The sequence below is a fragment of the Trichosurus vulpecula genome, chromosome 1, assembly GCF_011100635.1.
Source record: "Trichosurus vulpecula isolate mTriVul1 chromosome 1, mTriVul1.pri, whole genome shotgun sequence".
NCBI classification, from domain to species: domain Eukaryota; kingdom Metazoa; phylum Chordata; class Mammalia; order Diprotodontia; family Phalangeridae; genus Trichosurus; species Trichosurus vulpecula.
The window spans coordinates 284,299,903-284,314,747 of record NC_050573.1 but is presented as its reverse complement, the minus strand read 5'-3'; the positions used below and the strand labels follow the sequence as shown (position 1 = coordinate 284,314,747).

Here is a 14,845-nt window from a genome sequence, read left to right as displayed (position 1 = left end):
TGAAAGTGAAAATAAGATAATGCATACAAAGCATTTAAACCATAAAACCATAACCAAAATAACCATAATAACCACATAACCATTCTGGATTTATTAGGTTTTAAATCACTATTTAATTATGTAAGTATTGTTGATGCAATGTTATGATCGCTAATTACTAGGCCACTTGATGAACTCAAGTGAATATTAATTTATTAAGCACCTATTCTATTCTGGGAGAGAGCTATAAAAATGAATGTGAGAGTCTCTGCATTAATGTAGTTTGCATTCTGGTAAGCCAAGTTCACAAACAAATAGATTACAAGAAGGGTATGAAAGTGTATGGAAGAAGAACCATGAAAGTGCTCTGGGAGTTGGGAGAAAGAGATGTCTTTTAGTCAGAGTGAATAAGTAAAACTCGGCATAAAATGAAATATAGTACCTAATCATTGGCACCTACCTTTTCGCCTTTCTCTTTCTTTCATAATAGCTTCTAACCATTCATGCTTTTCTTCGGGTGTTTTGGCCATACACACAAACCATTTATTCTTCGCTGTATTGTGTATCTTCCAACCATTAACAACAATATGTCCACTGCTATGGAAGTCAGCTGGAATGCAACAATTTTTAAAATTGAAGAAGAGAATGTAACTTATATGAATTCACCCCAAAATCGAGAACTTCTGAACTTTTCAAAGAATAACAAGATGATCTGTACCCTAAATGACCATATTCTGTAAACAGTTTTAAGGGTGGGATTCCACTCCCAACCCAATCAAAAAATTTTTAAATGTATCAACAAGATACTCTTATGATCTCTTCATAAGGCATAAATCCCTCTGATGGGACAAGACGGAAATGGGGATAATTAGCTCACCAAAAAAAGTTGGCCACACCTCTAAAGAGAGCAAGAATTTAAGCAGAAGGCCTGGTTAGTGGTAGAAGACCCCAGGCTTCCAAATACCTTAAGGAGGTAATAACCAGGGTTGTGCTCATGCCGGCTTTCAGTGTTATGAGAGCCCATTGTTAAATTTTCACCATGAACATTTACAACTCAGAAAGGCAATCAACAAAGGCTTGATTTATTATTTTGTTGATTTTCTAGACTGAAGAAGGTATTAATAAGGCAGATAAAACTTAAAAGGATGTACATATATTTCTTACCACCATTATCCTAGCCCCTGTATTGCTCTATAAACATTGCTTGAACTTAATATAAGTGATGTAGAGAATCAAGGACAGAAGTCATCTCCAGAGTAGAGGCCTGATCACTGTAGCCTAATAATAACTGGAATTTATATTAGTGCATTAGGGTTTCCAAAGTGTCAAATCCACTAATTCATTTGTACCTCAAAAAATCCCTGGGCAACAGCAACTGGGGGGAAGGATGTGAGTCCAAAAGGTATTAACAATTCCACCCCAGTGACCTTGTCACCAGACAAAAGGGACCAGTAGGATACCACGTATCCAGCTAAGAAAAGAAGGAGATACCTAGGGCAAAATAGGTCACTTGAAAAAGATAGCCTGTGAAGAGAGACAGAGAGAGAAAAAGACAGAAGTCAGATGCACAGGAGAGCTGGAGCCAAAGACAGACAGACAAAGACAGTGACAGACAAGGACAGAGAAAGAGACAAAGACTGAAAACAAATGCAGAAAACCATGGACAACGATGGACGTAGAAAGATAGAAACCAGCGTGAGGAGTCATCTTCAAAAAGCGTAATCCTTTACACCAGAGAACAATGCTGGATATAGACTCAAGCAAGGATTTGTAGCAACCAGAGATCATGAGATTGCCTTTTGGACATATGATCTCTATACATATGCCTTACTACAATTGTACTCTAAGTTTGTGCCCACTTCCTCACGCATGCTGTGTTTACTTGTGAGATGTACTCTAGAATTTTGGAAGAAAATGTTTTGTCCCAAATGTTTTTAGTATTTAGTAAATACCTTTGCTAAGAGTTAATTAAGAGTGACACAGGCTGATGATCACTAGGAACCACACAAAGAGGGATTCCAAGCACTAGAAACCTAGACCCTCAAAGTTACCCCTAGAATCCTGAGACTGCTTAGTAGCTGGCTTCCCTCTGGTGATGCGGATGGCCAATGTGAATGTGAACTGAGGGACACAAGCATGTGATCTAGAAAAACATTTTCATCAAAGTGCATAAATAATAAATTCTCAAAGAATAAAATTACACTGACATTCAGTTCTTCCAATCCAATACCAAAAGGCATTTCCAAGCCTTGCATGAAAGATTTCTTAATTATTTTAGCTCACTATCAATCATAAGCACTCCGAGTGACGTTTCATTTATTCTATCCAAAATTCTTTTCAAAAATTGTATTGGGAAATGCCATGTAGAACAGAATAGTCTCCCAATGTTTTACCAAACAAAATAAAAACTACAATAAAACTAAGGAATTCCCAAAAGATGTGTTTACCACCTAGTAGTAACAAGAGTAAATAATACAAATATATGGTAATAAATGCATTATTGTATACCGTTAAAAGCTAGCTATCCCTGTTCCCAAAACCTATCTTGCACTCTTGCCACTCAGTTGGCATTGATCCAAACCCATTTTTAAGAGTCTGTTGTTACATGCTAAGTGGTTTTCGCCAGATCCCACGGGTCTGGTTTTTGTTTTTGTTTTTTTTTTTTGCCAAACAGCCACACAGCACTCAAAAACACTGGAGGTTAAACTAGTGTCACTTCATTTTACCTGACAATAGACATAATAAGAATGTTTCCTTATGAGTGGTACGTACTTTTGCTTTATATCCTAACCAAGCAAAGAATGCAAACAAGACAAAGTAGTCACCAGAGAGTACCTACTCTGTAGAATCTTTACCAGTAAGTACTCCCAAGAACATCAGTAAAAATATCAGTAACTGCTCACAAATGATATTTTGTCTTCCCTCCAAGAAATTTACCTGAGTAAAATGATCATTTGGAGTTGATGAAAATGAGAGGGCCTGGGAAATTGCCACTGACATTGTGAAAAGCAGACTATTCTGCTGCATTTTCCCAAATAATTGATTTTATTCGGTAAGAGACATTAAGTCCAATCAGGTCAAATCAAGTCAACAAGCACTGATTAAGAGCTTACTATGTGCCAGCCTCTGTGCTAAGCCCTGGGGATACAAAGGAATGCGAAAGAAAGTCCCTGACGTAAGGAGCTCACAGTCCAATGGGGAGACAACATGCCAACAACTGCGGACAAACAAGGATATAAAGATACAGGATATTTAGAGATAATCACAGAGGGAAGACACTACCATTAAGGGGATTGGGAAAGGCTTTTTTCAGGAAATGGGATTTCAGCTGAAACCTGAAGGAAGCCAGGAAATCAGGAAGCAGAAATAAGAAAAGTGAGTATTCCAGAAATGGAGGACAGCCAGTGAAATTTCATGGAGTCAAGTGATGGAAAGTCATGTTCCAGAAACACCAGGGAGGCCAGTGTCACTGGTTTGCTGAGTGTGTGCGGGAGAATAAGTCACAGAAAGACTGAGAAGGTAGGAAGGGGCCAATGTCTTCATTAAAGGAAGACAAGAATAAAATCCCTATCTCCCCTCATCTGTTCCATTGCTTTTTTATTTTTATTGCTCTCTCTCTCTCTCTCTCTCTCTCTCTCTCTCTCTCTCTCTCTCTCTCTCTCTCTCTCTCTCCTGTCTCCTGTCTCTTTCACTGTATCTATCTCTTATCTCTGTCTCTCCGGCCTCTCCCTCTTTCCCCTCCCCCTCTCTTTCTCTACACTTTCCCTCTACCCCTTCTTCTTCCCCTCTCCCTCCCTCTGTCTCTTTCCCCCCCTTCTTTCTCTCTGCTCTTTTCTACATCTGCTTTTCTTCCCTCTCTCCCCTTCACTCTCTATTCTCCCACCCTTCCTATATCCCTCTTTCCCTCCTTAACACTCCATACTTTTTCAAAGACAGGCCCCAACTAAGTGACTTCCCTAGTCCTGCCCCACCCACCAAAAAGTCAAGCAAATATTCCTCCCTGGGCAATTCGCTGGGCAATTTTCCTTTCAAGCCTGGTTCTGGAGGAGCACATCCAACTAGATACAAGCATCCTTCACTTACACTGAGCATCTAAAGAAGAGGGTGGGAAAGCCATGTTTGCTTATAAATGATCTCTGATGGAACCAAGAGGTACTGTGGATATAGAGTGCCAGAAACACAAACCTACTTTTCTGGAGATTCTCCAAACTGGCCACAATTCTACTGCCATAGTCTAAGGCCTTATTCCCTCACACCTGAAACAGCTGTAGCATCTTCCTATCACAACTCTCTAGCCCTCATCTCCCTTCAAACCATCCTGAATACTGCTGCTAAAGAAATCTTCCTGAAAAACTACTTTTCTCTTGTTAACCTCCTGCTCAAAAAAATTATTTTCTATTATATTCAATCCAATTTCCACCTAACTCCACTCTACTTATCTCAACTGGTCCCCCACTCTCACCCAAAGTGTCTCCTCTACTCTACTTTGGTCTGTCTCCTCATTGCCCCATGTCACCATCCATGCTGTTGAGCATTCTGTTGCCTATTCTGAATATTCCTTCTCTTCTTCCCTTCCCCTAGCCATATACATTCCATTCTTCCAAAAACCACTCCAATTCATGTTTTCCAAGAAGCCTTTTCCTACAACCATAGACTTCGGTGATCTCTGAATTCGTCAAACACTTATGATGATGATAATAGCAATAATAATAATTTATTATTCTTTTGAGACCACTTTTGAGCTGCTCTACATTTTATGGTGTTTTCCCTTATATCTGCTTCTGTACAATATCCAACTATTGCCCCTAGTTCTGTTCCCCAAAGATAAAGAAAATAAGTTTAACTTGTATATACAAACATAGTAATATAGAGATTGGGTCTACCCTGAGAGCTGAGATGCAAAGATTTTGCTTCTCTAATTTAAACTTCCCCAGTTCTTACAATAGATGCATTTTTGACATCATTTCTCTTCTCCTTCCCCATCTTTGTCATTCTACTCTGGACACACAAGAGTTTCAAAATATCTTTCACAAACACTGCACCCCATATTACTCTAGATGTGATTCAGTGGATATCAGCTTCCTCGTTCTAGAAATTTTCCTCTGTTCATCTAGCCCAAAACCACATGAAATGAGTCATAAATAATTGAACCTGCCAAAAAAAATCTATACACTGTCTTATAAGGTTTACAAAGCATGATATACATGCTGTCTCATTTGATTCTCAAAACAACTCCATCAGAGAGTTGCTACTCTTATAATCATTTTACAGACGAGGAGAATGAAGTAGACAGGTTAAGTGACTTACTTATTTAGGGTCACACTACTAGTCATGGCCTGAGGCAAGATTTGAATCCAGGTCTTCTAGATTCTAAATCCAGTATTCTATCATACACTATGGCATCTACTTTTCTTACTTATAATAATCATACACATGCGCACACACACACATACATACACACATGTATACGTACACATATGTATGTATCTACACGTATACATATATAATTATATAAATTAAATAAATACATATATTTTATATATTATATCTATTTTATATAAATATATTTATATTATATAGCATGTATCATATATAGTGTATATGATATATTAATATATGATACAATATAATGCCATAATATTAATCAATAATATATAATATTATATAATGTATATAATATATTATATAAATACATAAATAAAATAAATTATATGCAAATTTATATACTGTAAAGAAATAAAATGTATTTAGATGTACCTACTCACGTGTGTGTATGTATATATCCACACATGCTTAGCACAGTGCCTGACACATGGAAAGCATTTACTAAATATTATTTATTGATATATATATATGTATATATACTTGAATATACATGTATGTACAAGCATATAAATGCACATGTGTATGTAGGTTTTATATTATTATAGATGAATTTATATATGCATGCATATATAGGTTTATCTGCTCAAGTACATCAGAACTTCCTTGAGGGAAAATACCAGGTCGAATGCTAATTCTACATCTCAGCCACATTTTTCCCTGCCAAGTACTTAGCACAGTACAGAGGACAGAAGAGACATTTGATAAATGCCTAATTAATTAATAATGGGGCCCTAAAATTAACCAAGCTTGTAATCCAGGTACGACTCAACCGCATCATCTCATAAAAGAATAGTTCACATTTTTTCAAGAGAGATGGCAAGCCACTGTTAATTACATGTGTTATCATTTTGCCATTTTTCAGTCATGTTCAATTCTTCATGAACCCATTCTGTAGTTTTCTTGGCAAAGATACTGAAGTGTTCGCCACTTCTTTCTCCAGCTTGTTTCATAGATGAGGAAACTGAGGCAAGCAGGGCTAAGTGACTTGCCCTTGGTCACATAGTAAGTGTTTGAGGCCAGATTTGAACTTAGGAACCTGACTAGTCTTTCTGACTCCAGGCCAGACACTGTGTCACCTAGCTACTCATTATATGTGTATGAATATCCAATTTAGATTTGTACTGCCCTAGGCACAGGATAAAAATAAAAATAAAGCTCATTGCCTCACAGATATAGTGAGTGATACTTCGAAAGAAAGCAAATGTGGCAGCATTTGAAAAAATTTAATGTGAAATGATAATTAAACATTTATGGGGGTTAGATTTTATTTCCTTACTTGCTATTTAAATTTCTTGTTGAAAAAGCTGCTGAGCAATTTGGGGCATATATACGAAACTGCTATTCCAGGTAGCTTATATTTTAACAGTGATCGCACAACTGTTTCTTGCACAGTCTTTTAGCAATTTTGATTCTCATTTCATTCAACAGTAATGCCCAGGGCACAAATAGTCATAGAATAATAACAGAAGCACTGATTTCCTTGTATTTCTCTACAATGAGAAGGCTCAATAACACCATCCACTTTTGCTGTGGTAATTAAAGGGAGCTATAGATCTCAACAAGTCAAAATATTTAATTTCACAGAATGCATCATATAAAATCTTGAATTAAAATAGTTTTACAATGAGGACAAATTACCAAAGGTCATCACTGACTTTTAGTAAAGGCAAGGGAAATCTAAAGGGCAGCCCTGAATAAGTCACTAATTGCTTCAGAGCTTTATACTTTGCAAATTCTCTATTCTTAATTCAGCACACTTTTGCATAATGAGATGGGATTTTCTAAAACTGAAGTAACCATAAATCTCAGCAGACCTACTGGTATCCTTTCAATAACTTTGCATCTTAATGAGATGGAAAACAGCCAAGTATTGTATACATGGGCTGGGAAATGTTAGAAAATGCCAGAATGCATTATTCACTGCATCAAGAAACTGATGACTAAATATTCTGTTCACTCCCATTCTGGTGATCACAATGTGAGAGTATGTCTATGTGTATTCAAGGGAATTCTTTTTAAATAACAATAATGTGAATTAAGCCTACTTAAGGCTAAAAAACAATTATATTTGCATCGTCTAATGTTTTACAGCCTAACAGAACAAAGAATCCTTGATTTGAAAACGACTTGTTGAAATCATGCTAATTTTGGATATGTCAGTTCATATCTTTGTATCTTTAAAAATAAAACTCATCAATACTTCAAGGATCCATGATTTCATCATTGTAGATATTCTCTCCACTGAAGCATCCTACTAGCCTTCCACATCTATGATATTTTCTCTGTGGACTTCCATGACAAATTTAGCTTTTGGTGAACAAGTCTCTTTTGATGCTCCCTCCAAAATAAACTAGGCTGGCCCTTTAAGACTACGCACACAATTCATAACCAGACCCATACTACAAGCCTTTACTGCCTGGAAAATCTAAACCCTGTTGGAATACCCTTCCAGAACCCAGGGCCACCTTATATGCCAAGATGAAGCACTGAAGTAAGACTTTGTTAAAAATACATACAGTAAGCTCCCCTTTGTATGATAGGTTTAGAATAACAACATTAATAGTTCTTATAACAACTGAATTTAAAAAAAATAATGCCTCAAATTTCACAAAGCTCAATATTTAAACAAACAAAACAATAGTTAATAATATCTTTAAAGAAAAAGGATGACATTTCACAACTAAAGGTTATCCCATAGGCACAAGTTTTTCCATCACCTTGAATTTAATCAATAGCATTTTTCAAGCACACCCTGTATCCCCAGCTTCAGCAAATTAGACCTCTCTTCGACCACAAGGTGAGATTACTTCTTAAGGGGGCATATTTATATCTATCAGCACAATATCATCCACAAACTGGAACAGCTGGAGGACATCACAATCCACAGAGGATCATCTTCAACCAGAACTCTGTGTTGAATCTCCTGCATCCTAAAGGCACATGCCTTTGATGAGCACACTTTTCCCTGCTTTGTGCCTTATCTAACATTAATGATCAGAGGGTCACTGAACAGGGGGAGGAGAATGGTTTTTGCCTATGACTATTTGCTAGCCCTTGCATAAATTGTCTTTTTCTGATTTCAAATTCAGAGTTTAAAAGAAGGTGGAATGGGGAAGAATGGAATGGGACACATGCAGTCCTGTGGACATTAATCTGTAGTGACAATTAACACAAAAGCTCCAGTGAGGAAACCATCAGCAGATTTTAAATGCTGGATTATCAGGCAACAATTGTGCAGTTAAAGTAGTGATCAGAATATTAAGAATCAAGAACAACAAAAGAGACAAGAGGCAGAGAGAGTACTTAGTTTGCCATACGGATTGTTTTAGAAAGGAGTCTAGGATCAAGGGAAAGTCTAATTCAGGTGGGTGTTGTGAAGCTCTCCATTTCCCCCTACTTTCTTCCCTTCTCCTTTCTTTTCCTGATAAAATTCCAGGAGCTTTTTTTAAGTTCAATACTAAATCTTGTTTGATCATTTGTACTCACTGTAAAAATAATTTTAATTCCAGGTTTTTACATGACACATTCTGTGAAATTAATATAATGGAATAATCCCTGACTTAAGTGTTAGTAACTGTAAGTATGTTGATGAACCACTCACTTAAATTTTCTGGGCCTTTCTAATCTAATCTTTTCTAATCTAAACTTTCTAATCTGCAAAATGAGGGGTGCTGTGACTGTAGATTAAACAGTCAGTGAGGACTCATCTATTTATAAAAATTCTCCAGCCACTTGACACACTTACTAGCTGTGTGACCTTGGGCAAGTCACTTGACCCCAATTGCCCTGCCTTCCCCCTTCAAAAAAAATTCTCTTCCAGGGTTTCCTTCTCCCAATGAAGAAGAATGAAGCATCTCCAAAGTCCTACAATCAAGGCTGTTTATATACAGTAACAAAGGCTAATTTTCCTCATAAGAAGCTGTAGTAAGTGTCCAATTGCAACTATTACAGAGGCCCTATTACTTCCTAAACATCTATTTTTCCTGGAAGACCTCCTGGGCTGTGGGTGAGTTTATTATCCACAAAACACAACTTGAAATCCTGCCAGGAAAACTCAGTTTCACTCTAAAGCAACACATCCACCTATCTTCTGGCTCACCACTAACAACCCCACAATTTCAATCTTAGCATAATATTACCATAGGCTAAGTTTTATTTTACCAAGAAAATTGAGGACATCCCCCATGACCTCCATTTTCTTCTAAATTCTATCTCTAAGATCCCTTCAATATTAACCCCATTCTTTCCTCCCTTACTAAGGCAGTTAGTGGCACAGCAGAAAAAGCACTAGGCCTGGAATCAAGATCCACTGAGTTCAAACTAGCCTCGGGTCCTCACTAGCTGTAAGACCCCAGGCAAGTCACTTTAACTTCTGCCTTCCTCAGTTTCCTCAACTGTAAAATGGGGATAATAATAACACCCATACCTCAGGGTTGTTGTTAGGATCAAATGAGATAATATTTATAAAAAGCACTTAGCACAGTGCCTGGCACATAGTAGGTGCTATATAAATGGTTATTCTCTTTTCTTCTCCTTCTTCTTTCTCTTGGCTAGGAGAAAAAGGTGGTCCTACTCTTTAACAAAGCCAAACTCTCCCGGTATATCAATGATTCTGTTCCATCCTATGTTCTCTGGGGGCTAGCCCCTTCAATCCTTTCATATCAATTTTTTATCTTCAAGTTCTATACACTAGTTCTATCCCTACTGCCTAAAAATACACCCAGATCCCTCCCAATGCTTAAGAAACTTCCTCTATCGCTACTCTTTTCACTGCCAAACTCTTTGGAAAAACTTCTACACATGATGCCTCCATTTCCTCACATTCCATTCTCTATTAATCATCCCCTTGCAATCTGGCTTCCCACACCAACATGCAAAATAATTCTGTGCAACATTACAAATGATCTCTTAATTGCTAAATCCAAAGACTTTTGCTCAGTCCTCATCCTCGCTGACCTGTCTGCAACTTTTGACAAACCACTCCTTCATATATTTTCTCTTCTTCATGGTTTTCACTACACTGCTTTTTCTTGACGTTGACGCTAGCTATGGCTATGTGGCTCTATGTCTGACCATTCTTTGAAGTCTCTTGGGCTAGCTATCTGACACATCCCACCATGTTATGGAAGTGTGTACACAAAAGCTCTGTCTCTATTCTTGCTACAATTTCTCTTGATAATCTCATCCATTGCCATGGATTCAAGCAAATGGCTTCTAAATCAACAAGTATTTATTAAGCAACTGCTACGTGCCAGGCAATGTAAGCAAAGACAAACATGAAACAGCCCCTTCTCATAAGGAGCTTGTAATATAGCCAGAGGAGGATAGCTGACACAAAGTCATGCAGAGGGAAGATGGGAGTAGCATCGATAAAAATGATCAGATTAGCTAGACCATAGTGTAAACAACAGAGATTAACGGAAAGGATGGGGCCAGGTTACAAAGAGCTTTAAATGAAAAAAAAATAGCATTAGGAGAATTAGAAGAAGAACCCCCTCTGTAGCACCCAAATGGTGCCTGAAGAACGCAGATGAGAAAGAACCTACTACTACTCAAAGCAAGCACTCTTGAATACCTCTTTTTAGAAAGTTTTTCCCCCTTACCTCCAACTTAAATTTGTCTCTTTATAATTTTCACTTGTTTTCCTTGATATAAGTTAACCTGTATCATAAATGCATCCTGAATTTTGTTGTATCACATTTACACTTATAATAGAAATAAGTAGTCTAAAATATAAAAATTACAGTTATATTTACAAAATAGTTCACAAACCAAACTACTATTCCAACCAGACTGTTTATGTACGTAATAACCGCTACTTCATTATATACCCAAAGCTAAAGACTTCTGAGCACTAATACATTAAATAAATGGTGATTAAAATGAAAAATTTATCCATGCATATTTTTCACACTAAAAATCCTTTACCAGTCTAATAATTGCTTACCTGTTCCATCATCCACATTCTCAACTTCCATCACTTCAGTATTGATTCTGCCACGAAAAAGATAACGGTGCCCATCTGTAGAAGCCTTGCTGTTCTTTAACCGCCTTATAAGGAAATAAAGTCAATGAAACACTTTATGAATATATCTGTATTAGTTGTGCAAAATATTGAAGTTAAAGGATAACTGAAGGACTGCGGATAAACCAGTTTTTATAAAAATAAGATGATTTTTATTTTACAACTACCTCATTTTGTAATCATTAATTCCTCTTTATCTAACCATATGTCTTTATGAAGAAGAAAATGAGATTTTTTTTGTAATTGAAATATTTACTTTTTCATCATAATTTCCCTTATATCTTTGTTCCTTGGATTCTTGAGCCCTTTTTATATGGTCTTTGCTTTATCATGGCCATTTAGATAATGTCAGATTTTTTTTTCAAAGAAAATCAAAACACAAAAAGATTCCCCATCCCACCATAATGGCTTGGGAAAAATACTTTCCCTAGTATTCATCATCCTCAAAAAGTGTTTACATTTCTTTCATGTGGTCAATCTGCAAATTGCATCCCTGATAATCTCTGGCTTTTTTAAACAATGACTCAAATTCTTCTCCTTTTGTTGAGGATTCAATTGTTTTCTTAGATGTTTAGGGTAAGCTTTTAAAGACATATTTTTGGCTGCCAAGTGATGTGCTGTGTTTTTTGGAAAATCATATTCCTATTTTTCTTAGATTTCTTGTAATCCAATACAATCCTATATTATTCTTTTTATCATTGTCCTTAGAATGTGATAACTTTTTGTTTCTTTTACTTGCTGGCTTCAGATTTTGTTGTTTGATGCTGAAATTCATTCCCAAGAGAGAGTTTTTGGTAAATTAAATCCAGGATTTGATTCCATTTGTGATCCAAGGATTATCATAAAATGTACATTGCTTTTTATTTATACTATTGCAAGGAAATTTTCCTGTGTGAATTCCTGAAATACGATATTCTGATTTTCCTTTTAATGGCATTTTTATGGACAACCTATAATCCTTAGGTTATCTTTTTGCATCTTTTACTCACATTCAATATTGTTATTTTACAAAGCTCTAATATGTTTTTTCAACCTTGCTATCTTTAAATTTTGTTCAGTTATTTTTATTCTTTCTTTGCATTTTTGTGCTATAATTATGTAATTCTATTTTCAGAGTATCTATTTCATTAGAAAATATCTCTGTACTTTGTTAAAAATTCTCTAATCTTGCTAGACCTATCGATTTCTTTCTTAAGAGCCATAATTTTCATGCTTAAACCCTTATTCCCTTTTCATTTAATTCTTTTACTAGGCTTCTGATCCATTCTGAGGTTTCTTGAAAACTATTCCAATAAAAGTTTTCCATTGTTACTTCATGGAATCTCACAAAATTAAACTTTTGTTTTCCACAAAGGATGTTAATTCAGTTTACTTTGCTACAAAGTACTTGTTCATTGAGATGGCTCTTTTCTTTGATTATGAATACATTCCTCTTCTTCAAACAACTTTCATCTGTCTTTATCAGTCAGTCTGCATATTTGTCTAAAATGTCCTTGCAGTAAGCATTTTTCATGCCAGGAATCCTTTTCTTTCTTTAGGTCTAGCACTTTTTTTGTTTTGTTTTGTTTTTGCCTCATCCCAACCTGCAGTCTGTTGCCACCTGTTTGCTGCTCTTTTTCACAATAACTGTTGAGTAGAAAGGTGGTTCTCAAAGGATAATGAACTATTGGTACGCTGGCACAAAGAGGATTGGTGAGCTAACTGAAGTTGGGCAGATTCCCCAAATCTGTTCCTTTCTTCTGGGCTGTATCCTCCTATTTGTGACCAGCTTTTTTCAGTCTCTACCCTAAATCCATGGAGCTGGTCTTGAAGAATGTGGAAGAAGTTCCCCCTAGAAACCTTCAGAGTTTCCAGGATACTGCTGAGAACAAATTCCAAGTCAAGAAGCATTTTCAGTTAGGTTCCTTCACTCTTGTGTTACCTCCTACTCCAAAATATTCTGCTTATTTTTCTAGGTACCGATTTCTTTTTTTTTTTGGATCAATCAACAAGCCTTTATTAAGTTAGGTAACAATTTCAATAAAGAAAATAGCCTTTATAAGTCTTTACAAAGAAAAAAAGTATGTTCTTTGGCTATGTTTTGTTTTCAATCAATATATACACATACATGTATGTATCTATGTATATATGTGTGTATTTGTATGTATTTTTATGTGATATACACACAGATATTTATATGAATGATACAGATAGCCTCATGTAATTAATATCAGAACAGGAAATAAAATTGAGTTCTCTAAATTTTCCAGTCTACCCACTAGAAAATACTGAATTAGAGATATGCTGGTAAATATCTAACAATGACTCTCAAATTTATACATATAAAATATATTGATGTTTAATCTGCATTATCAATATTTTTTCCATCACTTCCTTAAATCTAGACAATCAGCAATAACAACAAAATAGATCAAGCCCCTGATCTGTAGCATTGCCAATTTTCAAGGTGAACAGGTTCACACTAAACATTTAACAATTGGCTCTCTCTACTAGCTGGCTCCAGCACAGTCCTGATTTCTAACCACAGATTAAAGTGTCGTAATCAGTTTACTATTCCATGAAGTTGAAATTTCAAGGAGAAAAGTCTGTTTAACAATACCTTCTAAAGACTCTTAATATTTTAAGTTAGGAAGTATTGGGAAGTTGTTGATCTTGTTAACTACCAGAAGAAGATTAAGTGTTTTAAGAAGGGAGCAGATGGTGTCATTTAAACAGCTCCTCTTCTCCTGGCAGGAAATGGACACAATGATCTATTTGGCTATTTCCATTTATAATAGCTATGAATTTGTTCTTTATGTCACATGTTCTTAGTAATGTTTCCTTACTTAAGAACATTTTCAAAACAGCAGGACTTTAATCTCTTAAGACTTTTACTGAGCCTGTTAGTTATTCAACAATTAAGGCCATAAGGCCATGAATGATCCTCACATCTGAATAACCAGCTTTACTATCACAGAAGGCTTACACTTTAGAAGTGAAATAAATAACAGAAAGAGATTCACATTCAAGAAGAAGAGCCTCCTTTTCAAATTAATGTCCCAAAGGAAACCAAAGCTTTTGGAAAGAATCGTGTTAACTTCTAAAAATACAATACACAGGGGAAAGTAACAGCTGTTTCTTTATCTGCATAACCTGCTGATGCTTACCTAAACACAGAATATCATAAAAATAATTTGGAAAATACACTTTTTAAATTTTTAATCCAGTTCATTTATTCCAGAGTGGCATAAAAGTAATAAAACTAATAAACTCAATAAGCTAGATCCTCCCTATAATTTAATTACTCTTGGATTTTTATGTAGATACCTTTGAAAGCTTCATTAACTCTTCCAGACTCCTGACCTACTAATTATTAAAATGCTGATTTATTGTTGGAAGGGGCATCTTAATGATTTAAAATAGTTAACAGTTTTGAAAAGTACCTAACCTCCCCAGGAAGGAACTTTGAGAATCTGT

At 35.9% G+C, this 14,845-nt stretch overlaps 1 protein-coding gene across 1 annotated transcript in view; it reads right to left on the bottom strand.

The window, feature by feature from the left end:
* Positions 1 to 14,845, bottom strand: part of PREX2 (phosphatidylinositol-3,4,5-trisphosphate dependent Rac exchange factor 2) — a 422,543-nt gene that overhangs the window by 254,702 nt on the left and 152,996 nt on the right. Inside the window, exons 8-9 of the mRNA XM_036740899.1 lie at positions 11,312 to 11,415; positions 440 to 589 (exon numbers count right to left, since the gene is read on the bottom strand). Coding sequence (XP_036596794.1) covers positions 440 to 589; positions 11,312 to 11,415 — 254 coding nt within the window. The remainder of the gene's footprint in view (positions 1 to 439; positions 590 to 11,311; positions 11,416 to 14,845) is intronic.